Genomic DNA, 27,006 nt, shown 5'->3' on the forward strand with positions numbered 1-27,006 from the left:
CTGCTAAAAATGCTCTTTTGACTATTGATGTGCCCACTACCCATACCTGTTGTTCTGAAAATGTATATATTGAGACATGATAATATTATATAATTATATGACTTGAAACCATTTTCATATATACTTAAACATATATGCAGTCTTAAGGACTACACCCACATTTATATTATGATTACATCCTAACATAAATTTTGTATGCTTTAGATTTCCATCTTCCTGCTTTACAGATTTCTACCTCTGATATACCAAACATTGCTGCACTGGTTACTGCTCCAATTCTAAATGAATGAGACTTGTATTTTTTACCTTCTAACCCTATTATCGACAAAACTTTATTTAAAACTGCCGTAAATTGTTATCTAGTTAGTGGTTGTCCACTAAAATGACAGAACAACTTCCCCTGCACAGAAGGTCGTATTGCTAGATATTCTTGAATAATCTTAATTGGTTGTATTTGAGACCCAAATTGGCTATTCTGAATAATAATTGTTTCTCCTTCCCCTATTTGATCCATTTTGGAATGCTTTAGTTTTATTTGCATTTTATTTTCTTCTGTAAACATTGTTATGTCTTCATAATCAATTGCATGTCCCAGATCTTTTTGGTTTTTTATTGTCATTTCTCCAACTCTAAAGAAACCAAAAAATGCTAAAGTGTAGGCGGCTTGAAACAGTTTGCATTCATAGTAGTTTGTACAAACCAAGTGCAAACTTTGTAGTTTTTGATTTAATATATTTGATGTAATTGGCAGTCTGGTATCATTTTTCTTGATCTTTCTTCTGAATCCTTCTAAGAGTTTCTTAACGAGAAAGCTTTGAGTTTCATCCCTATCGTTTTGAATTTTTTGTTTGTAAGAAATAGCTGAAATGTAAGTTCTAGCTGTTGCCACTGAGAGATGTTTTGCTGACATATAACCTATAAATAGAACTATTTGCTCTAACGTAGGGGGCCATATCTTGCTAAGGTTTAGGGAATCCTGGAAATCCTCAAATCATCTTAGTCCCTGATTGTATGTTTCATGAGTATGTTGGGCTGTTGCTAGATGTAACAAGTTGTTTACGTCATTTCTAACAGCAACTGTTGAAATTATACTGGTATTTTTTCCGGTATCTTGTTTGCTTGTGGAGCCAATTCCTGAAAAGTTTTAAATTGTTTACGTGACAGTGCATCTTCGATACTATTTTGTGTACCTGCTATATGTTTTGCCTTGAATACTATGTTGTTTTTAACAGTATAAGGACCAACTTTCTTATCAAAAACATGATTCTTTTTTTATTTTGATGTTTGTTTGTTAATAATTGACACCAGTGCATTGTTGTCAATGTACATTATGATCCTCTTGTTCTTAAAGAGCATTTTGCCCCATATGTAAATAGCTAATACAATGGGCACCAGCTCCAAACATGACATTTCTTTAAAAATACCTAATTCCCATTTTGTTGGCCAAGGCCAGAAAACCCATCTACCTTCCCAGTATGCACCATAAACAATTCCATATTTTCATTACTCAGCCAATCACTCTCATGCAAGAGTCTAACACCATTAAAGTGTTGAAAAAAAAAAAAGTAACCAAGTTTTAACATCTTCCCTAAACTCATTTGTGATTTTGATATGATGAGCTTTTGTCACCCCACAAGTAGCATCATAAAACTTCCTGTTGAATGCTCTTGCATTTGGCAAACCTTTGTTGAAAAAATTTAAGCTTACAACTATGCTTTGTACTTCTTGTAACTGTAATGACTTTTTAATGAGGGCCATATTTAGCATATATTTTAACTGTTTTACCTTTTCTAGAGGAATTTTTACAACCATATCAACCGTATTTATTTCTAAACCAAAAAATATAATGCTTGTTGATGGCCCTACTGTTTTTTCATTTGCTAACGGTACACCCACCAAACTGCACAAATTCTGAAACACTTCCATTAAATGTGAACATTCTTGAGTATCTACTCTTCCAATAAATAAGAAATCATCCAGATAATGATAAATCGTGCCAATACCTGTCTGTTTCTGGAGTGGCCAGTGTAAAAATGTTGAAAACTTTTCAAACAGCTTACATGACATTGCACAACCCGTTGGTAAACATTTGTCAATATAATATTTTCCTTGAAATTTGAAACCTAGCAAATCAAAATCACCAGGATGGATTATCATTAGCCTAAATGCAGATTTGATATCCATCTTAGCCAGCAATGTTCCTGTTCCCAACCTAGCTACTGTTTCTAAAACCTGATCTAAAGATGTATAAGCTACTGTACATTCTTGGGGATCTATGTAGTGATTAACACCATTATTTTCTGGAAAAGATAGATGTGTAATTAATCGCCACATTCCCTCTTTTTTTGGTAAAATGCCAATTGGCGATATTTTAAAATTTGATATAGGTTTATTGAATATGCCCCCCATCCTTCCTTTTTCCACTTCATTATCTATTTTTTCTTTCGTTCTCTCAGGGTGTTTTTTGACTGATGTAAGATTATCTGATTCACTCCTTATTCTTGGCCCTTTGTACCCTAATCTGAATCCAAATCTAAATCCTTGCAAAAGTTCTAAAGCTATATTTTTTTTTTAGGATAACTGTGTAACAATGATTCTAAATTGTTTATATCTATAGGGGTGGTCCCAAGCTTCCATACATTAGAAAGTTCCCCCTTTGACCTCTGAATTGAGACCCCTCTTCCTCTTGTGTTTTGGTACTGACCCCTTGAAAATCTGTTATTTCCCTGTCCACGAAAATTACTAAAACCTTCCCCTTGTGTGCTAATGTTTTTTGATTGACAAATGTTGCTAGGATGTTGACCCCCACACTTGATACGTAGATGTAAATATGCACAGGGTGATCTGAAGCATGAACCTTGGTAGTTGTAATTGTAACATTTTTTACTCTGACTCTGGTAAGTTGGAGCAGCAGACAGAGTTTTAACAGCAGGTAAAACAAACATCAACCATAATTCTGAATCAACCTCACCCCATGGTTTTGTAGGGTTCTTTGCCATTTTTGATCTGAATTGTTGGTTATACTCTTTAAATCCAAGATTTCCTGACCTAGATGCTGCTAACCTAACATCGTTCATGTATTTCAAAATTTCTAAATAAATACTGCAAAAAATTATAAATGCATCCGTCCATTGTTCAATGTTGTTGATTTTTTAAAGAATTTTTCTCTGATGTTTGTAAGTCCCCACTCACCATTACAATTGTTTGTTTTTTGGCTCATTAGAATTAATCAACATTTATGCCAATTCTACATATTGACCACTGACTATTTTGTTTTTAATTTCTTGTGAAACATTAAGTCCAATGATATTATTGTAACTGTTGACCATATTTTGGTATATCTATGCCCTGTGTACCTCGAATAGTTTCCCTGGAATTCCCCATGCGGAATCCCGATGGTTCATCTCTGGGTGATACATCTAACTCTCCCTCAAATCCATTATTTCTTGATGTCTCCATTGTCGTCTGCTCTTGAAATTCAACTGGTCCTTCCACATTTTTATTTGTTCGCCCCTTTCTCATAACTTCAGCTCCCTTCTTCTTTTTCACCCTTGTTGATTTTTCTTTTGGCATGTTTTTTTTCTACAATTTAACTTATTTTCCTTAGCTTCTGAATCTTATAAAAATGTAAAATTTAGTCTCGACATTTATCTAACCGTTCTCCCGAAAATGTCTCGTCATAAAAGGAAATGCTATTGTGTTTGCCAACTTATTTCCGGTAAGATTCCGGAATAGTGTTTCCGAAAAAAAATCCTGAGAAATTAAATTTATTTAAATCTGGCTAAAATAAATGGATTTATAGTTAATTCAATAAATCTTATTATGATCAATTACATATGGTAACTAATAATCCTAAAGCCGTTGAGCGGTCTCTGAGAAGTTGCATCCACAAAGTGTTCCTATTGTGTAGCATGGACCAATTCGACAAAGTCCCCTAACTCCTGTAAAATTTGTCGAATGAAAATGGCGGTACATGACTAAAAATCCTACAAAATCGATTGAACTGTTTCTGAGGAGTTGCGTCCACAAATTCAAGTGGGACGGACGCATGGACAGTGGTACAGACACGTGCAAAAAGTATTCGGTCACAATGGCGGCGTGTTTACGCTGACGACGAACGCATCAATATTTTGCTGGCTGAAATTTTTATGAAAACATACACCAAGAATAAAAAGTGAACTACTTACAATTCAATACTTCGTTAGGTGTCCTTTTAATCTTATGGCATGCAGAATGCGTCTCGGGATAGATCTATACAAGCTCTGAATGTAGGCAGGTGTGATGGTCGTCCATATGGGCCGAATTTCCTCGATCAAATCAGATCTCAATTTTATAAAACCTGTGCGGGACTGAAGTTTTCTTTTAATGTAAAGCCACACATTTTCAATGATATTAAAGTCTGGTGACTGGGCAGGCCAGCTTAAACAGTTGATGTGATTTCGGGCCACATATTCCTGTGTTGATCTGGATCGATGGACAGGCGCATTGTCGTCCTGGAAAAAGTATCCATTTTGTGGAAAATGTCTTGCCAAAACTGGCCACAGGTTGTCCTCTAAAATGTCCTGATACTTAGCAGCGTTGATATTGCCTTCCACTGGCGTCATAGTTCCAACACCCTCCCAACAAATGCACCCCCATATCATCACTTCGTACTTAGCGCGCGGCGTGTGCTGTTGAACGAGATCGGGTCGCCATCCTTCATCCCTTTTCCTCCAAATCCGAACTCTTTCATCATGTCCTATCATGATTTTGCTTTCATCTGAGAAAATCACACGTTTCCAGTTGTCAACAGCCCACTGTCTCTTCCCCCGACACCAAGCAAGTCGTTTCTTCCGATTCACTTCTTTAATGACAAGTTTCTTCTTGGCAACACTCCTCCGAAAATTATTTTTGTGCAAGTTATGTTGTACTGTCCTTTTACTCACTGGATATTGCCTCTCTTCATGAAATTTTGCCGTAATATCTGATAGCGAACATCTGCGATTGGTTTTCACAATCCTCTCCAACTGCCGATAGTCCCGAGGTTTGATTTTCGGTGGCCGGCCACTTCTGGGTTTGTTTTCAACTGATCCCGATTCAGAAATTTCTTACAAACATCAATAACGCTCGATTTGGGTAACTTCAACATCTCACTAATCTTTCTCCGGCTGTATCCACCCTGCAATAACTCCACAATGACCTTTTTAACTTCTAATCCCATCTCTTTTCCTCTCCGACCCATCTTTGAATAATTCGTAATTTTCCCTTTGTTTGTAAACAGCAGACGATAACTAGGTACCACATGACGTATCATGTGACCAATTTCTAATTTTACAAAAAAATTCTACTTCCTGACAATCCAAAAATAGCAGGGCAAGGTCATTTACTTCTTGCTTTCGCTTTTAAACGTAAACACGCCGCCATTGTGACCGAATACTTTTTCTATGTCCCATTTCGCGTTGCGGCAGGGGACAAAAAATATTACAGTCTGGGCATTTACACCATGAATATTGATGTGTCGATTTAAATGGGATTTATTCGTGACATCCTTATCACAAAAGCGATAGCTATTGTCTCGTGAAGTTACGTTTCTGACAAATGATACTTCCATTTAAGGTTCATCTATTGGTTAAGAAATGTCCTCTACTTCGGATCCTACTAACGCGTCTCTGTTGTATAATGAAAAGAAAACCCGAATCAGTTATTTGTATAATCACTGGCGTTGGATGGCTTAAATGATGTAAAGTTTACATTCAAGTTTCTGATGTCCAAAATGACGATACCGGTATATGCAGATGTATAGGTATCTACCGCCTTACTAACTATTATGATTAATTGTATGCATAAGAAAGATGAATTGTGTATAATTGTATTGTGCTTTAAAACGTGCAATTATTCAATCCATCGAAAGTCCAATTTATAGTCCGCCCTCTTTGACATGGTGTCTCAGCTTTTAAAGTTGGGTCAGAGAGACTCGTGAATTTCGATTCTAATATTGAACACTTGGCGAAGAAACAGTTTCAACCAGTATCAAACGTCTTAGGTTTGACGCAATTGAGAATTAAATCCGTGACTACTCTCTTGAGAAGTTGGTGCTCTATAACTAAGCTACAATAACCGGTGGAAAATATGATAATGATGTGTGAATGATTTACGAACAGAGACTGTTTGATACATGGTAAAATGTGTTCAATACATGGTAAAATCGTCATATTGCTTTAAAGGACCTCTCCACTTAAGCTGTAGCTTGTGGTCCCTTTTAACCATGCCTCTTTTCAAAGAAAAAAAATGATTTCTCTAGCATACTCTTCGGTAAATATTAAAAAATGATGTATCCCCAGTAAGTGTACACTCAGTCCCTTTCCCCTGGGATATTGGAAGATAATGGTTGAAAACTAAGTTTTGAATGGTCACCCTAAGCCTGAAAAGTACCGAATTACTACCCGAGGTCAATACAGGTAAATGAGGTAAAAGGGAAACGTATAATTATATTCTTTTTCAGATATATTCAGAAAAAAGAAATATAGACAACCGTGTGCTCGATATAAACAAAGGCTTTAAAACCCGGTCATTTGATGAATATCAATAGAGATTTAATAAAAACAGACAAACCCAAATTCAAAAGACGGCATAGCTCTTCATGTTTACAAACTAATGTACATCGCAGCTAAAGTGGCGAGGTCCTTTCTATATGAAAAAGCGAAGATAACGAATAGTGATCAGTCTTATAACTCCTACAAGTAATACAAAATGGAGAGTTGGGAAACCCGGACCACTTGATATACCAGATGTGGGATCAGGTACCGGTGAGGAGTAAGCATCCCCTGTTGACCGGTCACACATGCCGTGAGCCCTATATCTTGATCAGGTAAACGAAGTAATCCATAGTCAAAATCAGTGTGTCAAGAACAGCCAAACAAATCGGTATGAAACAAGCCAGACCGGATTTAATCCAATGTAATAGGTTGTATTGGCAAACGAGATAATTATAATGACCATAGCATTTGCAAAATGCTTACTTTAAACAAATCTGTCAAAACCCCTGTAACATCAACTTGTTTATCAGTAGCTTGCCTCAATTCTTAAAACTTATCGTACACAGAACTTATAATAACTCTTGTCACTGGATTGAAATCTGTAAGAATATTTGTATTAATGTTGAAGATATATTTATGAAAAACAGTTAACCAAAACGCAAAAATATGAGGCAAATCAGTGGGCATTGATTTGTTGATTGCCTTAATGAATGAATTTTTTAATTTTTCGTTGGATACCACATAAAAAAGACGAAAAACTGCATCATGGTGCGTAGCGCATGATGCAGAGTTTTCCGTCGTTTTTTCGTGGTATACCTCCAACCAACGAAAAAAAAAGGATAAATTCATTCCATATCACTTAAAGTTTTAAAACGTTGAGTTTAAATAATAATACATGGCATTATTTCAGTTGAATTAATGACATATTCTGTCATTTTGAGATCGGCGTAATAATTTGTGTTAACGGCAACTAAATCCATTAATATAGTGACTTCCACGAACTGTTGAGCCAACAGGTTTCTTGTGAGCTGAATTGGGCAGTTTTAAAAGGATGAGAGAATTTTACTGGGATTTTGTTAAGTGAAACTGGAATTAAGGCCAAGGTTTTACAAGTAAATGCTGTTGTAACGTCGTACGGAAGGCTCGTTTCGGTGCATATTCATAGACATATTATTCCGGAGTTCAACACCATCGATACAATTTTAGGATTCAGGATTCTAAATCTATCCACAAAAATCCAATAAAAAGTATTTCCGGCATTGTTTTCGTTGGATACGATATACCACTATTTTTTCAACCAATGATAAAGCGTTAGTATCGAACTTGAAAACAATTTGATTTTATTGTCAACACGTTCTAAATACAACGCAAGGAATTTACTTTCGATCAGTACGTAGCTAAAAGAAGTATCTTTTGTCAGTAAGTCACATGGAGAATACGGGTTTCATATATACTCCCAAGTCGATTATGTACAGAGGGCTCTGGATTACGGTTGTAAGTACAGTACCATGATGAAGGTCCATTCTTTTCGTCCAGTGAAAATGAATGTTCTTGACACGTACAGGTTATTAATCCGACAGTATTATAATATACATATTACCTTCAGTGATTTGGCAGAATATATGATCATTTTAATTATTAAGTTTCAGCTATACAGCTAATATTTTTTGTTTTTAAAAGAGCATGGACACGATATTTGATAAATTGAACTTAACAGGGTTTTTTGTGTTGTAGACAAAGTTCTTTTATGAAAAAGTGGATGAAAAAAATATTTGTTACACACGATACGCTTTGTATTTAAACAAAACCCGGCTCCCAAAATCGTGTTTGTCAACATCCTTGTTATAGTCAGGAAACATCATCAATACATCTAAAAAGTATGTTAAAACACTCAACATTTCCCCTTACATTACTGTTAAACCAATTTAGAGAGCAAGCACACATAAGAAAGAACAGAAATTCTCGTTTTAAAAGTTGTTTTTTCCACCAATGTCGTCAACGGATAGTTGAGTCACGTGACATATAAACCTAAAACAAGGCTCGTGCCTTGTTTTGAAAATGAATAGTTTATATCTCCTACGTACATCTTTGTGTATATTTAGGTTTGTTGCTATGTTTTCCACGAATCAAATACTATCATATTATATCTAAATATTTCATGAACCAAAATCGTGTTCTTGTCCCTTTGAAAGGATGTGGAAGCATAATTTAGCTCAGAAAAATACCACAAGGCACAATTAGGGTTGAGTTTATAATATACAATATATCTACAATGTCTACAATGTACATCTAATTGAATATGATAAACCTAAGCATGAGGCGATGATATCGCTTTTCAAAATTTGTCAAGAGTTAGTTACATCAAGGTATAACACGTTTGCTCTGTCGGATGTATGTCCATTTTGATCATTCCGACTTCCTCGCCCATAGCCAAGGGGCAAGGCTGTGTCCTGATACTGTTCAGAGTTTTCGCTGTAATCAGACAGAACAGGCTTACACAAATGTGCATGCATTCGCGGAGTTACTTCAAGTACAGGGTCCAAATAGTTTTCACATCCAACTGTTGAAGAGGGACTGGTTCGTTCGTCATCAGAATCTATGACCTTGGTATAGGTGTGGGCGGATCCTTGTTCATTCGGCTCTAAATAGGATTCCCCGTTACTGTCGGAATCGGTGGCTCCTTGGGATTTCACGTCGGCCCTATCAGATATTTCTGGGATTTCATTGATTTCCTGATATCCGCGTCCAGGTAACTCTGATTCACAATTTATTAATACATTGTATTTGTTCCTGTCATTTGTAGATTTCTCTTCATGTCTATTTACGACATTAGGCCTGCCGACGAAAGCTCTGTCCTCAATTTCGGAGTATATTTCAGCCATTTCTTCCTGTTTGACAGTCGAGCGTCTTTTCCGTTTGGATTTCAAGATTTGTTTATGTACACCTTGAATGATAATAATTACTAAACATAATGTTATGGCACAGCCCACTACTAGAATAATATTGTTAGACATATTTTTCTCAACCATCGCCGATGTAGTAGTTATTAGGCTGGACTGTGTAAGGCTTGCACTAGAAATGTCAATCTTCTCCCGTGTAAACGGTGATAAAGTTGTCTGGATTTTTATGGAAGATAATATTAAGGTTGAAGATTCTGAAAATAACACATCGTCATATATAATGGTTAAATTCTGTTCAACCCATATACATGTATGGGAATCTAAAACTCAGTAATCATAAATATTTCTTGTCCTTTTAAATTTGACTTAGCGAGTTAACTCAATGGGTTTTCATGCGTCCGCCATTTAGAAGACTGAGTTTGAATCTGTACGGGATTTCAATTTCCTCCTGAATTATTTGGACTACTACTGTGCATTTTTACTAAAGTAGTCTACATCTATAAGTGTTTTCTCCGGCGTGTAAATGTGTTTCTGTCGAACTTTTGAAAATACGACGATAGCTATTGAACAGTTACTGAATTTGAAGAAAGTTCAGATATAGGAAGATTTCACCTGTTGTATTGCAGCCATAAACATGATGACAATCGGTTCTTTTGCATGTAGTGCACCTTTGTAGGCAGGAATGTCCGTACTGTCCATCGGGGCATGTCAACATACAGTCGATTCCGAAATATCCTGGAGAGCATTCTAAGTAGACAATGGGATATAATTACATTTAATATACAGTAAACCCATTCATAACGAATGCTTACGTATTAATGGTGAATATTTAGGTTTATCTTGTATTACACTACCTGTACCCTGTGTTTATATTTTATTGTTCTGTAATATTGGATTGTACGGAATATATTGGTTGACGATTGTTCCATTACCTGCGCTACCTGTTGCGATACAGTACTAGCCCAGTGGTTAGGGCGCTTAATTCGCAACCTAGAGGCCCAGGTTCGATTCTCAATCTCGTGGTTGCGTAAGAGATTAAGTAGGACTTCCGTTAAGGTCATATCCGAGGTACTCGTGATCTTTACTTCTAATACCGGGCGCTGTGTGAAGGAATAGCGACTACATATCACTACCTATAGGAGTTATAAGATCACTATGTTCACCATTCATGCTAGCCGGGATCAATAATCGTTAAATATAGGCAGTGATTGTTCTTTACCTAAGCACCTAGCATTAAAAGTGAAAGTCACAAGTCACGCAAAAGATGAAATATCCTTTCCCTCGGTACAGGTAGTTTAATTAGTGTATCTTGATTGTAGCTTGATTATTGCCTCGGTAGCTTGATTAGTATGCAGTTGCGTTTTACTCTTACCATTAAAGGACACATCGCATGTTTCCAAAGTATACAAAATCATATGCATGTTGTCTTTCTTATGCTTATAGTAATCTTAATTCTAATAGTTCGTTCGCCGAAATATTGCTATAATTATCCGCAATACGGATTTAAATCTAAGCCCCGATATCAACTCGTTATTTAGTTAGGTATAGTCACGTGATAGCGACGTCATATGCGACCTTCTTCGATCAACTGAAAGTGAAAATAGTGTTAAATAGTTTTAAAACCTCAGCTTTAAGGGGCGTAATTCATTCACCACATACATTTATTTCGATGTTGACAAATATCCCGAATGTTATATTTCACCTACCAGTGCATGCAAATAGGGATGTAAATACCCAAATGAGTGTGAAATCGGCAATTGCAAGTAAATATTTTCATGGGTCACTGTCAAAACACTATTTGGTAATGTTATTCCTTTAATTTAACAGTTGTAATTGACGTTGATTTTATTTACATATAAAGAGTGCAATTATTATTTATTTTTTGGATTGGACAAATTATGGGATGCTTACTTCTCCTAGACACCAGATTCCACTTCTGGTGTGTCCAGGAGTCTGTGTTTGCCCAACTCTCTATTTTGTATTGCTTATACGAGTTATGACATTGATCACTGTTCGTTATCTTCACCTTTCATTATTATTATTTTTGAATTGTGATCTATACGTGGTTAAGAAGTGGGAGCACGGTGTTATACTTTACTTGATGTTACGAAGCTCAATAAAAAAGGGAGAGCATTATAATACAACTTAAGGTATTCATAATTGAAAGTTCAAATGTCTTCGATCTTTTTTTCTTTTTTTTTTTGGTAGACACTGGGATCACTAGTTATATGTTGTTATAAGGTGAAGGTCAGTTGCTGAGAGTGTGTATTGAAGACCAGAACAAAATACATATGTTGTAGGCATAACAGTGCTTAGCTTCGATATAACGATTGTTTTCACAGTTTTCTGCGTCTCTGTCCAACTGCCTTTAGAAAAGGTACGTAGAAAAAGGCAACTAGGGCTTTTTTATGGCAAAGTCCTGGCGCTGACAAAAATTGTCCACCTCTTTTGCCTCAGACATTCCTTCGAAAACCTTTGAAGAAAAAAAACTCAGTCTAAATCCATTCTACTGACAACTAGTACACCCTTAAACGGAACGAAAGAATCTAATGTAATGTTATTTACAAGCCGTTAACATTATAATTGACATTTTTATTATTAAATCTAATCGGTTTATAAAATGGCTAAAAACTGTTTTCAAACCTTCTCGCTCGAGGTCGTATATGACGTCACACATAATGGCGTGTAAAATTTGTAAGTAAATATGCATGTCGTAAGATTTGAATTTTATCGCTTTCAAACTGGAAAACTACGCAAAATAGTTAATTTAAAACATATTTAAAGTAGTTCTATATGTAAGCATGAAAAGAATTAACCTTTCTGACAAAATAAAAAAAAACTTTAGAAACATGCAATGTGTGCTGTAAGATATAACCATATAATGGAGGGGAACTTATATGGTTTACTGCCAAACTCGAGCTCCTCATAAAACAAAATTGATGTGAACTATCAGGTGATATTTAGAAAAAAAGTTCCTTCCCGAGATATTTGAAAAATACAAAACATGTTTCGGTGTCTTTTACATATACACATGTACATGCTTCAAACTAAATTGTGCAGCTCAACAGTATTTTTATAGATAGCTATCAATGAAAGATACTTGTACATACTGATACATTTATCGTCTTTCAGCCGGAAGTTGTAACAACATGGACTCTGCACAGTACTGAAATGGGAGAATTTGAAAGGTACATGTACGTCGAATACGATGTGGAAAGAAATCGAGACATCTTGATTAGAGTAAAAGTACATAGATATACCTCTCTGGGCAGTCTCCTTTATTAGTTTGCGAAATTCCTTGAAGAAAAAGACAGCTAAAAATGGAAAACAACAGATACATGTAGATGCTTAGATGATGAAGCATTTTCAATAAACCGGAAGGATTCTAAATATATCTTTCCTGAAGATCTGCATAATGTTTACACCAGAACACGCGGGTAAACGCATAATCGGAAATTCGGTTGTTATCGGACACTTGACTCAAAGTGGTTTCTGACCGGCTATATATATGCAGACGTTCTCGATGGTGACAAATCGGTAAAGATACCAACATACTGCTGAGTAAGAAAATCCCAGACTACACGTCCAATATGTGATATTGCGTGTTCTTGCTGCAATATATGTGATTTCCTTGCCATCGTATAAACAGAATCACAAGGCAATTGATAATTTCATCTCAAAAGCATACAACTGTCAGATTTCCAATGAGAATCTATAGGTCTGTTCATGTGCAATCATAGATAGATATAGATATATAGATAATACGGATGTATATTTAATTGCTGGGATAAAATTTAGAAATTCATTTCAAAATTAAGGATGATATCTCCCTCGTGCATAGCTCTGATCCTTGGACGAATTTGGCTCCAGTTTTTTCTTTTTTGGCACTCTAATTTTCCTTTTAGCTCTTACAAGTTTTTTGTCATTTCGAATTTCCAAAAATTCGGCTTGAGCATCACTGAAGAGACATTATTTGTCGAAATGCGCATCTGGTGCATCAAAATTGGTACCGTAGAAGTTTTCCATAATATATATATATATATATGTGCATCTTTCTCCCTAAACACCATCATGAAGACAACCCAAGACAGATAACCACATATCAAGCCAGTTGCAGGGTCCATGCTGGCACCTCGATGATCGCTCCGACCCAGGGATGAGTGAGCGGGTGACATTATACAGTATTTATTTTGTAATAACTGTTAGTCTGTTTTCTAGTCACAACTTATCCTTATAATTTTATTATCAATTTATGTTACAGTATGTTTGTCACACTTGTAACTTTTTCTTTTATGTACAGAGGTATATGCATGCACTTGCTTTTATTTCATTGATGCCTTCATAAATGACCATTAGTATTCTTACATTTGGTTTGATGATTTTTGTTGTTACTGTAGTTAGGATTGTTAGAAAGAGTTTAAGGTATGCGATCGATAAAAACATTTATTTTCACAAAAATTCAATATTTGTATTTGTCCTAAATCGTGTGTGAAAACAAAATGCTTAATTTTTAGTGAGATAAAGATGGCAGAGATAGGAGATGATGCCCAGATCTATTTATAATAAAAAAAAATTTTTTTGGTCAAAGTTATCTTCCCTTGTAGAAATGTAGAATTTTTTGTATTATTTTCATAATTTCTATGGTGACCTTTACTTTTCTTTTAAAATATTTAAAAGACCATTGGTAAAAGGGATCTTTGCACCATGAGCTTTCTTTGGAAATTATATTCTAATTGCCTATATGTCAGAAATTTGTTTTCCTCATAGATGTTAATGTTAATTTTTATAACAGATATTTCTTATGTTTTTTTATTCAAAATTCTTTGGGTAAATCACTGTGTATGTTAATTATCTTTCATTTAAAGGAACTGGTTTACGATTTTTGAACAAAATATTTTTCAGTTTTGATGTTAAGTATTAAAAATATTACTTATTTAATGTTGACAGCCAAAATTTTGACCTTCTGAATGCAAGAATAAAAGCAATAATTTAGCATTAAATCTGTGTTATGTAAACAAAGACTCGAGTCTTTTTAGGAATACAAACAAACAAGTGAAATATTGATTTTGTAATATAAAGCATCTTGATTTTGCATAGTCACAAATTTTAAGTTTTAGATGACTCATTTTACCCGAAGAATGCTTGAAATGTGAAAGATATAATAAACTTTAATCGATATCCATTTCTTTTGAAAATTTCGTAAACAATAACATACCGCAATCTTTGTTTACAAAACAAATAATGAACTCTCTAAAATGAGCATCTGTGATAATATATAACCTTAATTTTTATGTAAAATCTTTTAAACACATTAGACAGTAGATTTTGATCATAAAAAGTGAAAAACAAAATTTTGGGGAAAATCGTGAATCAGCACCTTTAATACCAAGTTTTGTATTACATAACAATTAATTTTTGAGAAAACAATGGGGTTTTATGGAACGGACACCTTAACATAAATGTTATACGGTAAATGTTTTTACATGGAAAGTATCTTGTAAATTCTATCCTATTGACGTGTAGTTTGAAAATTAATCTGTATCGTCGAAAGTTCTTCTCAAACAAATATTTGAAGTGTGCCTTTAAGGAAATTCCGCTTTGTAGGAAGTAACAAATTTAGCATGATATATCACTCACAGATTTAGCCAAATTAATCTGAAATCTGATCAAAGTTTCAAGGAGATGATCCCTTTGTCCTCTATGGTGATGTTTTAAAACTCTGACTTCCGTTGTCAGTCTGAATAATTATTAATAAATCACGTCGTGCCAGTACTCATTGTCGCTTTACATTCCATGTACCAGTCAAATTCACCATTTATGTTATATTTTTATCAGTTATTAGATAGAATCTGTCATTCATATCCGTTTTTATTAAAACAGGAAATACGGCAAACTAACAACTTTATGACATGGAATTGGCTTCAATGTCTCCATCGTCAACTTCCCATATTTGTGTAGCAATATTCCATTATCACCTGCATACGGTGTTTATTTCTCTCAACTGATTCGATACGCAAGAGTTTGTTCTGCATTTGATAAATTTTTCGATGGAGGCAAGCTACTGACAAATTAATTGTTGTTACAGGGGTTTCAACAGTGTCGTTTAAAGTCAACATTTCGTAAATTTTATGGTCGTTATAACGATATAATTTGCAAAACACTGGGTCGAATTCATAGTCAAAATAACCATGTGAAAAACAGTCTCACAATTGGTATGAAACGCGTCAGCCAGCATTCGACCCAGTAATACCTTGTTTTACAAATTATATCGAGTTGATCAGGTAAACGGAGCAATCCGTAGTCAGAATCACTGTGCCAAGAACGGGCTAACAATTGTTGTGAAACATGTCAGACAGCATTTTACCCAATTACAGGTTGTATTGGCAAACTAGATCATTGTATGATAACCAAAGAATTTGCGAAATGGTGGCTTTAAACCCCTGTACATGTTTGTCAGTAGCCTGTCTCGATTTCAAAACTGATCATAGGAAGAACAAGCCCTTGCGTGTTGAATCAGTTGAGAGCTATAAACGCCATATGCAGGTGATAATAGAATATTTCTACATAGATATGGTAAGTTGACGATGGAGAAGCTAAAATCATCCTTTTTTCAGTTGTTTGTTTTTCGTTAATATCTATTTTCAATAAGATATCTAAGTACAAAGCATTATGTGGAGGAATCTGTGTTGTCTTTTATTTCGAGTTCACTGAGATATTCTGATACGACACAAGAATGAAAATGATTAATGTTAAGAATTAAATCGTCGTCGATATATCAAATGTTGAGATGAAGGTAATAGCAAGAATTTTTCTTTTCTTATCTTGTAGAAACTTCTGAATAAATTCTGCCTCATACGAATATAAAAACAGGTCAGCTAACAAAGGAGCACAATTTGTGCCCATGAGAATTGCAACAGACTGTTGGAAGACTTGATCACTAAAGACTAGGAAGATATTGTCAATGAGGAACTTCATATTTTTAATTTAACTTCAGAATATTTGTGCGTGGAATCAGGGTTGTGTTTAACAAAGTAATTTTTTGGATACCTGAAGAATTTATCGATATGTAAACTTCGGACATTTTACTCACAAACTCAACATAAAAGTGCTTCTCACTTTTATTCAGTTTGTTAGTAAAATGTCCGGAGTTTACACATCGATAAATTCTTCAAAAAGAATGTTTAATCATATAATATCTTCAAAGCGAAGATCAATGCATATATATCCTAAGTCTAAGAAGTTTTTAAACCACTTTGAATATTAGTTAATAGTGCAATATTTCAGAATAGTCCAGCACAGGATTGGAAGTAAGAAGGAGTGATAAACAAATTCGTTGAAACATGGCAATATTAAAGATTGAATTCTCTATTTCTTGTTTATAGAATGAACAACATCGAGATAAGTGCTATGTTGACCATAATTTACAACATCTAAGTAAGGAGCATCAGGGTCTGTGTCATCTACATCACCATGAGGCGTAATGTCTCTGAATTCATTTGTAGTGCAGGGATTGATTACGTCATCGTATTGTGACGAGGATCGGTTTTGTGGCCTATCGAGTGTACGTGTATCAACAACTGATTCATTCTGTGGAGTGGAATGTATATCTAGATCTGTCACCTCGATGTAGCTGTGTCTGATCGATTGTTTCTTAGGCTTTAGATAAGGGGCAGCACTTCCATCTGAACTGTTGCTGCTGTCTGTCGAAGAATTATTGGTGTGCTGAATAGCAACAGATTGTTCCAAATATTTCGGGGAATCGTCTATTTTCTGGTATGAATTGCATTTTGCAGTGTACAGATGCCGAAGTTCACTTTCTTTTCTACTTTGTTCTGTTACATCCAGGTAACTTTGATCGTTTACTGCAACATTCATATCGTTTATTTCATGATATAAGTCATCTGGCTCAGCAGTTATATTTGCTTTTATAGAATTCATTTTTCTAGTTTTTTGTTTATTCAAGCGCATTTTCAAACACATTTGCATTACCAGAATGGCCAGAAATAAGGCAATGACGCCTCCCGTCACGGCTATCACTGAGGTGTAGTTGTACGGTGTATCCCGTGTCTGTGAAATGATACTTTGTGTACTTTGTACTGGAATTTCCTCCAATTTTGTGCTAATTGTAGGAGAATTTGATGAAAGTTGTTTAAAAGATGATAAATCAGTGGAACGTGCAGAGGTCCATGTTATATCTAATCCCGTTGATACGTCAAAAGGAGGCGAAGAATGAATTGTTGGTTCTGTAATTTTCACTAGATCAAAAGGAATAATTATATAATGCAGTTTAACAAATTTACTGAGTTATGAATTACTAGTAACAGAATAGAACACGTACTATTATTTATATGTATTAATTTACCACTACATCCTGTTGCGAAGTCACATTTTGTTGGAGGACAAAACTCTGAACACTGCTGGCTGCAAAGATGTCCAAAAGATGGTGGTTTACATTCCTTGGAGCAGTTATCACCATAGTACCCATGTGGACATTCTGTAATATAAATATCATATATGCTCATGAATGTTTCAATTGTTTTCAAAAGAATCTGAAATTAAACTGTAAAAGCACATTTCATCGTATTCGTGTGAAAATCCTTACCTTGTTTCAACTTCAAATTACCAGTTAAGAAATACTAAGAATCACGTATACTACTAATCTAGTTTTTTCCTTCTGAAATTCCAGCTAAGTTTAGAACAATGCACATCATAGGCTACCTATAAGTGCAGAAAGGTTGAGTATTTGTGTTAATTGTTTAAGTCCAAGGATCATAACGCAGCTAAGCAGCAATGGACCAGAACACATTTCGAACTTGATCAGTAACTTATCAGGGTATACCAAACATAAAAAATATCTATTAAAGTCCTCTTCACCGCCAGTAAAGGGACTAATTATGAGAGTCCTATCACTCACCATTCAAATTTACACGTATAAGTAAGGATAAAGTTTCAGACAGACAAAATAAAACAGTGTGTCAACCCCCGATCTTCGATACGGGGGCATATAATATCCATACGTCATCTTAATGCATATACACTATACAATGAGAGAAGACTTCCATACCTACACATGAGTTGTCAACCAAATAATGATTATAACAGCATTCAGAGGAATTTCTGTAAGAAAATGAAAACATACGATATTTTCTTTAAAAAAAACCCATGCAAAATACTCTATATCAGTTTTAAACATAAAGGAATAGAAGTAATTATACAAACCTTTGCCTGCACATGGTAATGGTCGCGGAAAGAACATTTGTTTTGAGGAAGCGGAAGTTATGAAAAATGCAATGCTTGTTCACAGTTAACATTATTCAACACTTCACCAGGAAATACCAGATACATGAAACCAGCAGACAACTCAGTTTTACGTTAGGCTGCCATTTTCTGACTAGTAAGGACCACTTTCAATCAACAGACACAGCTTACATAGATTCAGAAATCCAAATTGCATACCATAAAATATATTATTTTTCATTGCTGCAGTATTTCGGTAATAGACATGGTACAGTGTATAAAACAAAGATAGTTTAGTGATGGCGACCCCAAGAACAGGCTTCCACTCACAAAAATAAAAAATAAATATCTCGAAAGATTCTTTATTCGTAAATTTTATGGGGGGGGGGGGTTAGCAGTGAGTTATCGTTCCTATTGTGTAGCGGCGCCACGTGTCCCGGTCCAAGTGATAACTACCACACCATATCGTATACGTGATTCGTGAAACAATAGCATTATTACTGTTGTTAGCTGAACTTTGATCATGAGTTGAATAAGATTACAAAACTGCCGAGTAATAAATTCGATGCAAATCAAATCCTGGATTTTAAAAGATACATTTGTACATTGTTCCAATAAATAGATAGCAGCCAAACTGTATGTTTTAATTTCTATTAATGATTCCCTTAAATATTAAATGAAGACTGAATACATAACTTGTAAGGAATATTATGAATGGATACCAATAGCACCAGGGTTTGAAATGACTGGCTACCTAACATGGCTACGTCAACAAACGAAATCATTTGAAACTGTGAGTTTTCGGGTCATATGGGGTTTCGATGAATATTTGAAGGTATGTTTGGACACAAGTATAGTTGGAAAATATGTTAGTAATTTTTCGATATTAAATCTATGAGAAGGCATTATAAGAATACAATGATATGAGGCCTCAACCGTGTGCAGCTTTTTGTGCGCCATAAATCGAAGGTTTTTATAAGGGGCGGATCTGTAGCTCTCTGATCTATCCCAAAATTTTCTCAGAGAGCTACAGTTCTGTAGCTATTCTGGACCGGGACAAGTATAGACGCCTAGCGGGAAACAGGGGAACGCAACTCACTACTACTGATTGATTGTATACTGTTTAACGTCTCTATCGAAACATTTTCACTCATATGGAGACGTCACCATTACCGGTGAAGGGCTGCAAAATTTAAGCTTATGTTCGGCGCTTAGGGCCTTTAGTCGCCTCTTACGACAAGTAAGGGGTACTGATGGCCTATTCTAATCCAGATCCCCCACGGGACCAGCTCACTACTATCCCCCATTGAGAGGACCACTGTCCTGAGAGGAAGACACAACATTCACCTTTTATTTATTTTGTTCGAGATTTTCCATCTTTTTGCCTTTGATATCTTTACAAATTGTAATGAGTCATTTCTTCATGAATGCGTTGCATCTGTGAACAATGCGAATAAGAATATTGATAAATATATAATGTCTATTTTAACGGCTGAGAATCTTCCGACAGAAATGAAAGCAGAATGTAAAATTGAAAATAATGTTAAGTTTAATTTTGAATACGTATAAGGGTATGAGTCGCAACGCTTCACGTCAGCATACGTTTGGTTCATGAAGTATGCCAGCGTGAAACATGGCAGTTTATACCCTCATGCATTTTTAAAATTAAAATTTATTTCTTAATTGGAACTGCGTCAATCATCTTTTTTTTTTTTAAATCAATGAATATATATATATATATATATATATATATATATATATATATATATATATATATATATATATATAAATCTGGTCCATTGTAATATATTAATGATGATGCACTGGTAAGAATTGAAAAAGACTATAGCTGTGACAAGTTTGTTAACTTTTTCCTTCACTGCGGAACTTCACACGACCTCTAACCTTTGAATAGGTCAGGAAAAAAACAACACTTAATGTAATTTGAATAACAATAACGTTAGTAGGGGTGAATAGAAACAAGTGCAATTCCTGTCTGCTTTAAACAGTGATGGTCTATGCAGAGGAGGCGCAAATTATCATTACTTTTTCTCATTTTCATACCACCGTATTATGCATGTACTCACTTAATTATCAAGCGAGATTTCCCATGCATTATAAACATTAAATATCCAATGCATTTCCCGTTAATAAGGAAGACTAATATCTAGGGTTATCTATTTTAATTTCGTGAAAGTATGAAATAGTTTACACACAATTCTTTGAAATTGATCCTGTTATATCTCAATGTCAATTAAAACATGCGTATGTATAAGTAGTCGTTTAATTATTCGGCACATGGTGAACAACATCAAGATATGAACTTTCCACAAAAGAATCGCTCATTACATCTAAATATGCACTTTTATCACCACATCGTTCATATCCCTCTCCTTCGTGTCCAGACAGAACGACAGCGCTGATGGGATCTATATACTGGGATGATGGATTGTGTTGGTTGAGATGACCTTCGCCATCCACATTGATAGGAGAACCCTGAATTATATCTTCTTTGGGTGTGACGGTGTTTAAAACCTGTATATAACTATGGCGGTCCCTTTTCTTAGTTTTCGGTTTGAGATAGGATGTATTGCTGCTAGTTGAGTTAGGGCTTGTTGATGATTGAGACGACTCGCTGTTGTCTATCGCTACTTCGCTTTCGACATCTTGATATTGTGAAGTCTGGCTCCTCATTTTTTCGTATGGCTTATCTCTATTAGAGTTTAATTTTTCAATTTCATAGTACTTTTGTACTTTTGCTGAGTTATCGCACTTACGGTATTGCTCAGTAATGGAGCCCATAACGGCTTCGTTGATTTCCTGATACGTTTCTTCTTCAGGAAGATGGACACTATTCCGAGATATCCTCCTCGATTTCTTTCTACGACTCAGATGTAGTTTCACACAAAACTGTATCATAATGACACCCAGAAACAAAGCAATTATCCCTCCAATCACTACAATGACGGTGGAGTAATTCAATGGGACTTCTGCAACATCAGATGTTGCACCACTTGTTGTGGTAATTTTGTTTATGAGACCTGTTTTGTTCGTTATCTGCGCCGCTGATGTGACATGATTTGGTAACTGTTTCTTCCGAGTTGTTAGATCAGAATTTGAATTCGCTATTGATGTTTTGATTTCAGATGAAGAGTAAATGGTATCTGTAGTCTGTCCTGGTTGTTCTAAAGTACTGATAACAAATTCCTTGCCTTCAGTTGCATCTACTAGTAAATGATAAATGTAAATTCTGGTTAAATAAGCTTAACAGATCGATAGATTAATTACTAAACAAATACCTCAAGTGTGTTAATGGATAAAGAAATAATATGAAGAAATACTTGTGCATCCGGTTTCGTAGTTACAACTTTCATTAGAGCACTGACACTTTTGACTGCAGATGTAACCATAGTAACCAATCCCACATTTTGTGTTACAGTTGTGGCCGAAGTAACCGTGATCACAGACTAAAGGGAGGTAGAATTACTTTTAAATGAAAGAATGTTATAATAAACGTTTCTCATTTTTAGTTTTTTAAGAAGCAATGTATTTAGTTGTTCCGAGATACTTTGAAATAGTACAGGAATGGAAACGTAACAAACCAATGCATGTGGATCCATTAAAGTAATGGTTGTAGCAACAGTCTGTATAGTTCCTGAAAATATCAAATGCCAATAAAATACAAGAAAACTTTCAACATTTTCACTAGATTAAACGAAAATGTCAGCATACCTTACCTTGCTAACTCTAGATTAAGCTTGCACATGTCTGTCTCGAAGCTATTACACGATGGTTCGTAGAATTTTACAAGTAGTAAAGACGGAAGATGATTGATAAAATAAACATGTATTACTTCATATTGACATGGCTCTTACACGTATAGTACCGTGTGTTTCGTGTTTTATAAGCATTTAATGCAGATTAGTTTCCGGGGAAACAATGTAATGAAAAGTGAAGATAACAAACAGTGATGCTGTGAAATCAATGTCTAATTTGTTTGCAATAAACATTTCATAAAGAACTACCAGACTGTTGATTAATAAAGCTGGACATAAACAACATGCATTGAAAGTGATATTAAGCAATTGTCCTTAATTTAAGGCACAACAGTGGGCGGCTACTAAAAATTCCCGGCGTCATCTGAAATCACGAATTCAATACAAAGCAAAACAACTAGTGCATTACTTGTAGAGATAGATAGCAATTATTATCACATATATCACTTCTCGATCCTTAAAATAAACTGTATAACTTTAAAATTTGATGCAGTTATTTAAAAAAAAAAAAACAAGATGTGTTTGTGAAACACAAATGCCCCTGATAAAGGCCAATTCCGAAGATGGCCAAGGTCACAAGGACACATATCTTGGTACCAGTAGAAAGATCTTGCCACAAGAAATGCTCATGTACAATATGAAAGCTCTAATATTTACCATTTAGAAGTTATGACCAATGTCAATTTTTTTTAAAGTAGGTCATATGTCAAGGTCAAAAGGTTTAGTACCCACGGAAAGGTTTTGTCATAAGGAATACTCATGTGAAATATCAAAGCTTTATCACATACTGTTCAAAAGTTATTAGCAAGGTTAAAGTTTCAGACAGAATGACAGATTTACAGAATGACAGACAGGACAAAAACAATATGCCCCCGATCTTCGATCTCGGGGGCATAAACACTACCACTGTTCGTATTCGTCAGTCTGTATCATTTATACTTATTTCTTTTCGCGTTGCATAAATACTGTAAATGTTTGTAGACATTGCAGATGATTTACATCTGAAAGAATTGGACAGCTGAAAATGATCTTGCTTCAAGGTCAGAGCATGGGTATATGAGGGAGACGTGTTGTAAAATATAGGTTGATTCCATACTTAGAAAGTACACGCAGTACCCGCTTTAATATTCAAATCACCTTCATACTGAAATATATCGAGACCTCCACACAATGTGAGGGCATATAGTATAAAATCTCCATCGTGGCTGGTATATTTCTACAACTTCAAATCATCCAGAAATTTGACGAACTGTCATAAAAAAAACTAGATATATTCAATAATGAACGAACACCATAAAGACACGATTATTAATCTCAAATCACAAAAATAAAGACATGATTTGCGCAATTTAGCTGAGATATAGCAGAGCAGGCCGGAAGGATGGATTGGCATTGGAATAACTATCGTTGGTTTGTAATATCCACTGCAATTTGTACGTTGATAGTGTACGTGGAAATAGCGAACGTAAAACTGAAGCAAAAGCAAGGTTGTATATAGTAACGTGAGGGGAGTTAGGGGGAATGTTTAGTATAGAAGAAATGAAGCATGAGAATAAATGACCAAACCTCACTCAAATTTCCATGTTGTCTATTAGTTTGATGGATAGAAGAATGCAAAGCAAGCTATGTAAAAGTCAGTTTGTATATAAGTTCATCAGATGGGGAAAATGCAAAAACAAATTGCGTCAAAGTCAGATAGCTCGAGGTTTACAAATAGTTATGGATATAAAGTATGAATGCGCATGTGTCATTTGATTCATCTTACTTGGTGATTTCGCTATTAGTTATTTTCAAAAGTTTGCTTTGACATTTGTTTTCTTATTATTTGGGTATAGGTAACGGCTAGTGAAGATTTAACATATCTGAATGTTTGATTACTTGAGGTAGTTCCACCCTCATGTGACCTACCAATATTAATGGTTGAAAGTGGAATAAAATATATTAATTTCCTTTTAATATAGCTTAGTTTAATTAATAACCAAAGAAAATGTTTATGTTTCCACCTTTTTTCAGATAGCAGACATTCAAAAAACAGTAGTATATGTCAACATAAGAAAATCACACATTTTCGTAAAACAGAATGATAAGAAATTGATAAAACTTGTTAAAATGACAAATTTTTAATGTTGACAGTTTAGAAAAACTGCTAATATATAAATATGATAAATTAATTGTGGATATTAAGGAAATCATTGTATAATAAACATACAGTAGAGGGAAAACCATCATAGTAGTTATTGCCCTTGACAACATTTTTTTCATTATAAATAATAGATTATCTATGGAAAATATTAACTTTTTCACTATCAACAGTTTACAAGTATTTTTATCCTGTATGACATCACACGAGGATCGTTCTACCTTAAACAAAAGTTTCTTTACATACATGTATCTACCTATTTAATATATATCTATTTATTGTATGTAGTTTGACGTCTCGGCGAATATCTAAATGACATCAGGAGGAACACCAGGTGGAGTACCATAGTTTCAGTAGTGTTGCTACACTTTATGAAATTGCACAGTTAGTTTGTTGGACCCAATATTATCCCATATGTTTTCTCTTAGAATTGTTCACTTATCTAAAAACGTTACTAGCTTACATTGTAGGGGAGGTGCCACACATTTTGACCTATTCTAGACACTTCCTTTTTGAAAAAGAAAACTCGACTTTACAATCCATATATTTTAAGACATTTTTTTTCTGCAAAAATTAAAATAATTTTCTCCATATGATAGCAGTGCTAATATTTAAACCAATTCATACTAATACATGGCATTCATATTTATGACATTCAGGGTTACTTCCTGTTATATAAAGTTACTCGAAATACATCTTTCCGGTCAACTTCTATCCAAAGATGTCACTCGTTATCTACATACATGTACGCGTCACACCAAGAGAACGCTGGGAAGATATTGCCTCCAAAAAGATGCATTCATAACATGCACTGGATCTCCTTTTGAAATTGAGTACAAGTTCGCGTACTCATTAGCTCACAGGTCTGAGCTTGAACTCCCAACCTTATGCTCATGTCACTGAGAGCGCTATACCACTTGATCTACATCAATGACGGTGGGTAATATCTTTAAGGTGGCTCACTACACCCTGGAATAGTTTCTCAAATCAGTACGAATTGATTTAATCATAAAAGATATGATATATAATAAGTATATGTGCCAAAAACTATTAGATATGCAAATCAGACAGAGAAAGTGGGGCTGGATTGGTCACACCCTGAGGACGACACCATTCAGCACCACACAAAAGGCCCCGACCTGGAACCCGCAGGGCAAGAGAAAGAGGGGTCGTCCAAGAAACACCTGGAGGCGTGACTCGGAGGCAGAATTGAAGGCGCAGGACGTGACCTGGCACGACGCAGCAAAAGCAGCCCACAATCGTGTTCGTTAGAAGACTGTCGTCGATGGCCTATGTTCCTCACGGAACGACAGGCCTAAGTAAGTAAGTAATATATGTCAAAAAGGCAGAAAATATGCAAATTTGGATAAAAACATGATTTTCAAAAAAAATATTTCAACACATATGACCAAAAGACTCTGGTAGATTTAAATTTTCTGCCTTTTTAGCCTACATGTATATACTTACTATATATCATCATATCTTTTATGATTAAATCAATACGTACAGATTTGAGAAACTATTTCAGGGTGTAGTGAGCCACCTTAAATGACTGGCAACTATTTGAAATAGGAAATAAAACAAGGATAACATTGATGCTCAAACTGACGATGCTATATCAGAAGTGAAGATTGCAATGTTTAATTGAACATTAAGTAATGAATACAATGAAAAAACATGGGGTACATACTTCTTGTCACAAGATTCCGCCATGGTGATATGATACAGTTGGTGTTGAGCAAGACGAGAGCAGATAGCACTAGACTGAATATATATAAAAAGGCATTTTGAATTAAAATGATTGATAATAGAAGGAAGTGAACTATAAAACAGGAATAAAAAAAATTCAAACACAAAACAGCATTAAATTTCTCAAGTATTTTTCAAATATTAAAATATCATTATAGCTGTTGTTATCCATTACTTTTATTTATTAACATATATCCACTTTACTTGATTTTATTCACATTCATTAACATTGTACATGTAAACAGTTTTATGTTGTTTCGAATGGTTAGAGTGTACTTGTCGATGAGACTTTTAACCTAAATATCCAGTGTACATGTCCAAACGCTTGGAATTAGAAGTGAAAGCCACAAATCTTAAACTTCGAGTTCCCTATAGTAGCTTGTAGCGGTAGTGGTAAAAACTTTTCATTGTTTTTAATTCTCAAGTAATTTTTAAACTACGTCAGTTTATATCTGTGAAATAATCCCTCTTGGTCAATGAACAAACACTTATTCGACCAATCACTGACGTAAGGACAAAGGCACACAATAAAAAACCCAAACAATAGGTAAATGGTTTTCAGACAAAGGTCATTTTGTAAAGGTCAACGTCACTTCATTAACAGTTATTGATCTTTTGGACCATTATGATGCACACCTATACCCCCCCCCCCCCATATCGGGTATATTTTTGAGTGAACCTGACTTTTC

The 27,006-nt window shown here is 34.9% G+C and overlaps 3 protein-coding genes across 6 annotated transcripts; all 3 read right to left on the minus strand.

The window, feature by feature from the left end:
• Positions 1 to 8,751: 8,751 nt before the first annotated feature.
• On the minus strand, positions 8,752 to 13,156 carry LOC130051842 (uncharacterized). Of its 3 annotated transcripts, none has more exons than XM_056154719.1 (4): positions 12,676 to 13,156; positions 12,526 to 12,581; positions 10,028 to 10,162; positions 8,752 to 9,459 (listed from the first exon to the last, which is right to left on the minus strand). In XM_056154719.1, the coding sequence occupies exons 1-4, from the start codon at positions 12,777 to 12,779 to the stop codon at positions 8,861 to 8,863; spliced, it is 894 nt and encodes a 297-aa protein (XP_056010694.1). In that variant the 5' UTR covers positions 12,780 to 13,156; the 3' UTR covers positions 8,752 to 8,860. The 3 variants fall into 3 exon arrangements, with proteins under 3 accessions (XP_056010694.1, XP_056010692.1, XP_056010693.1); XM_056154717.1 differs by having other exon boundaries at positions 8,752 to 9,669; XM_056154718.1 differs by lacking the exon at positions 12,676 to 13,156 and having other exon boundaries at positions 8,752 to 9,669; positions 10,028 to 11,888; positions 12,526 to 12,583.
• A 3,608-nt stretch (positions 13,157 to 16,764) lies between these two features.
• On the minus strand, positions 16,765 to 18,744 carry LOC125680527 (uncharacterized). The gene is made up of 4 exons (XM_048920197.2): positions 18,635 to 18,744; positions 18,480 to 18,532; positions 17,778 to 17,909; positions 16,765 to 17,670 (listed from the first exon to the last, which is right to left on the minus strand). The coding sequence occupies exons 1-4, from the start codon at positions 18,724 to 18,726 to the stop codon at positions 16,781 to 16,783; spliced, it is 1,167 nt and encodes a 388-aa protein (XP_048776154.2). The 5' UTR covers positions 18,727 to 18,744; the 3' UTR covers positions 16,765 to 16,780.
• Positions 18,745 to 20,818: 2,074 nt separating this feature from the next.
• On the minus strand, positions 20,819 to 26,337 carry LOC125680552 (uncharacterized). Of its 2 annotated transcripts, none has more exons than XM_056154721.1 (4): positions 26,259 to 26,337; positions 22,255 to 22,307; positions 21,994 to 22,119; positions 20,819 to 21,879 (listed from the first exon to the last, which is right to left on the minus strand). In XM_056154721.1, the coding sequence occupies exons 1-4, from the start codon at positions 26,279 to 26,281 to the stop codon at positions 20,936 to 20,938; spliced, it is 1,146 nt and encodes a 381-aa protein (XP_056010696.1). In that variant the 5' UTR covers positions 26,282 to 26,337; the 3' UTR covers positions 20,819 to 20,935. The 2 variants fall into 2 exon arrangements, with proteins under 2 accessions (XP_056010696.1, XP_056010695.1); XM_056154720.1 differs by lacking the exon at positions 26,259 to 26,337 and adding an exon at positions 22,390 to 22,521.
• Between the last annotated feature and the right edge of the window lie 669 nt (positions 26,338 to 27,006).

The sequence above is a fragment of the Ostrea edulis genome, chromosome 2 (assembly GCF_947568905.1).
Source record: "Ostrea edulis chromosome 2, xbOstEdul1.1, whole genome shotgun sequence".
In the NCBI taxonomy this organism is placed as follows: Eukaryota; Metazoa; Mollusca; class Bivalvia; order Ostreida; family Ostreidae; genus Ostrea; species Ostrea edulis.

Coding starts and splice junctions, on each gene's coding strand:
- LOC130051842 (XM_056154717.1), bottom strand. CDS start 12,779: ATGCTTCATCATCTAAGCATCTACATGTATCTGTTGTTTTCCATTTTT. Junction 12,582..12,675: donor AAAGGAGACTGCCCAGAGAG/GTATATCTATGT, acceptor CTCCCATTTCAG/TACTGTGCAGAGTCCATGTT. Junction 10,163..12,525: donor GAAAGACGATAAATGTATCA/GTATGTACAAGT, acceptor TTGTCTACTTAG/AATGCTCTCCAGGATATTTC.
- LOC125680527 (XM_048920197.2), bottom strand. CDS start 18,726: ATGTTAACTGTGAACAAGCATTGCATTTTTCATAACTTCCGCTTCCTC. Junction 18,533..18,634: donor ATTACCATGTGCAGGCAAAG/GTTTGTATAATT, acceptor ATTTTCTTACAG/AAATTCCTCTGAATGCTGTT. Junction 17,910..18,479: donor GGTTGACAACTCATGTGTAG/GTATGGAAGTCT, acceptor TTTATATTACAG/AATGTCCACATGGGTACTAT.
- LOC125680552 (XM_056154720.1), bottom strand. CDS start 22,418: ATGTGCAAGCTTAATCTAGAGTTAGCAAG. Junction 22,120..22,254: donor TAATGGATCCACATGCATTG/GTTTGTTACGTT, acceptor ACCTCCCTTTAG/TCTGTGATCACGGTTACTTC. Junction 21,880..21,993: donor CTACGAAACCGGATGCACAA/GTATTTCTTCAT, acceptor ATCATTTACTAG/TAGATGCAACTGAAGGCAAG.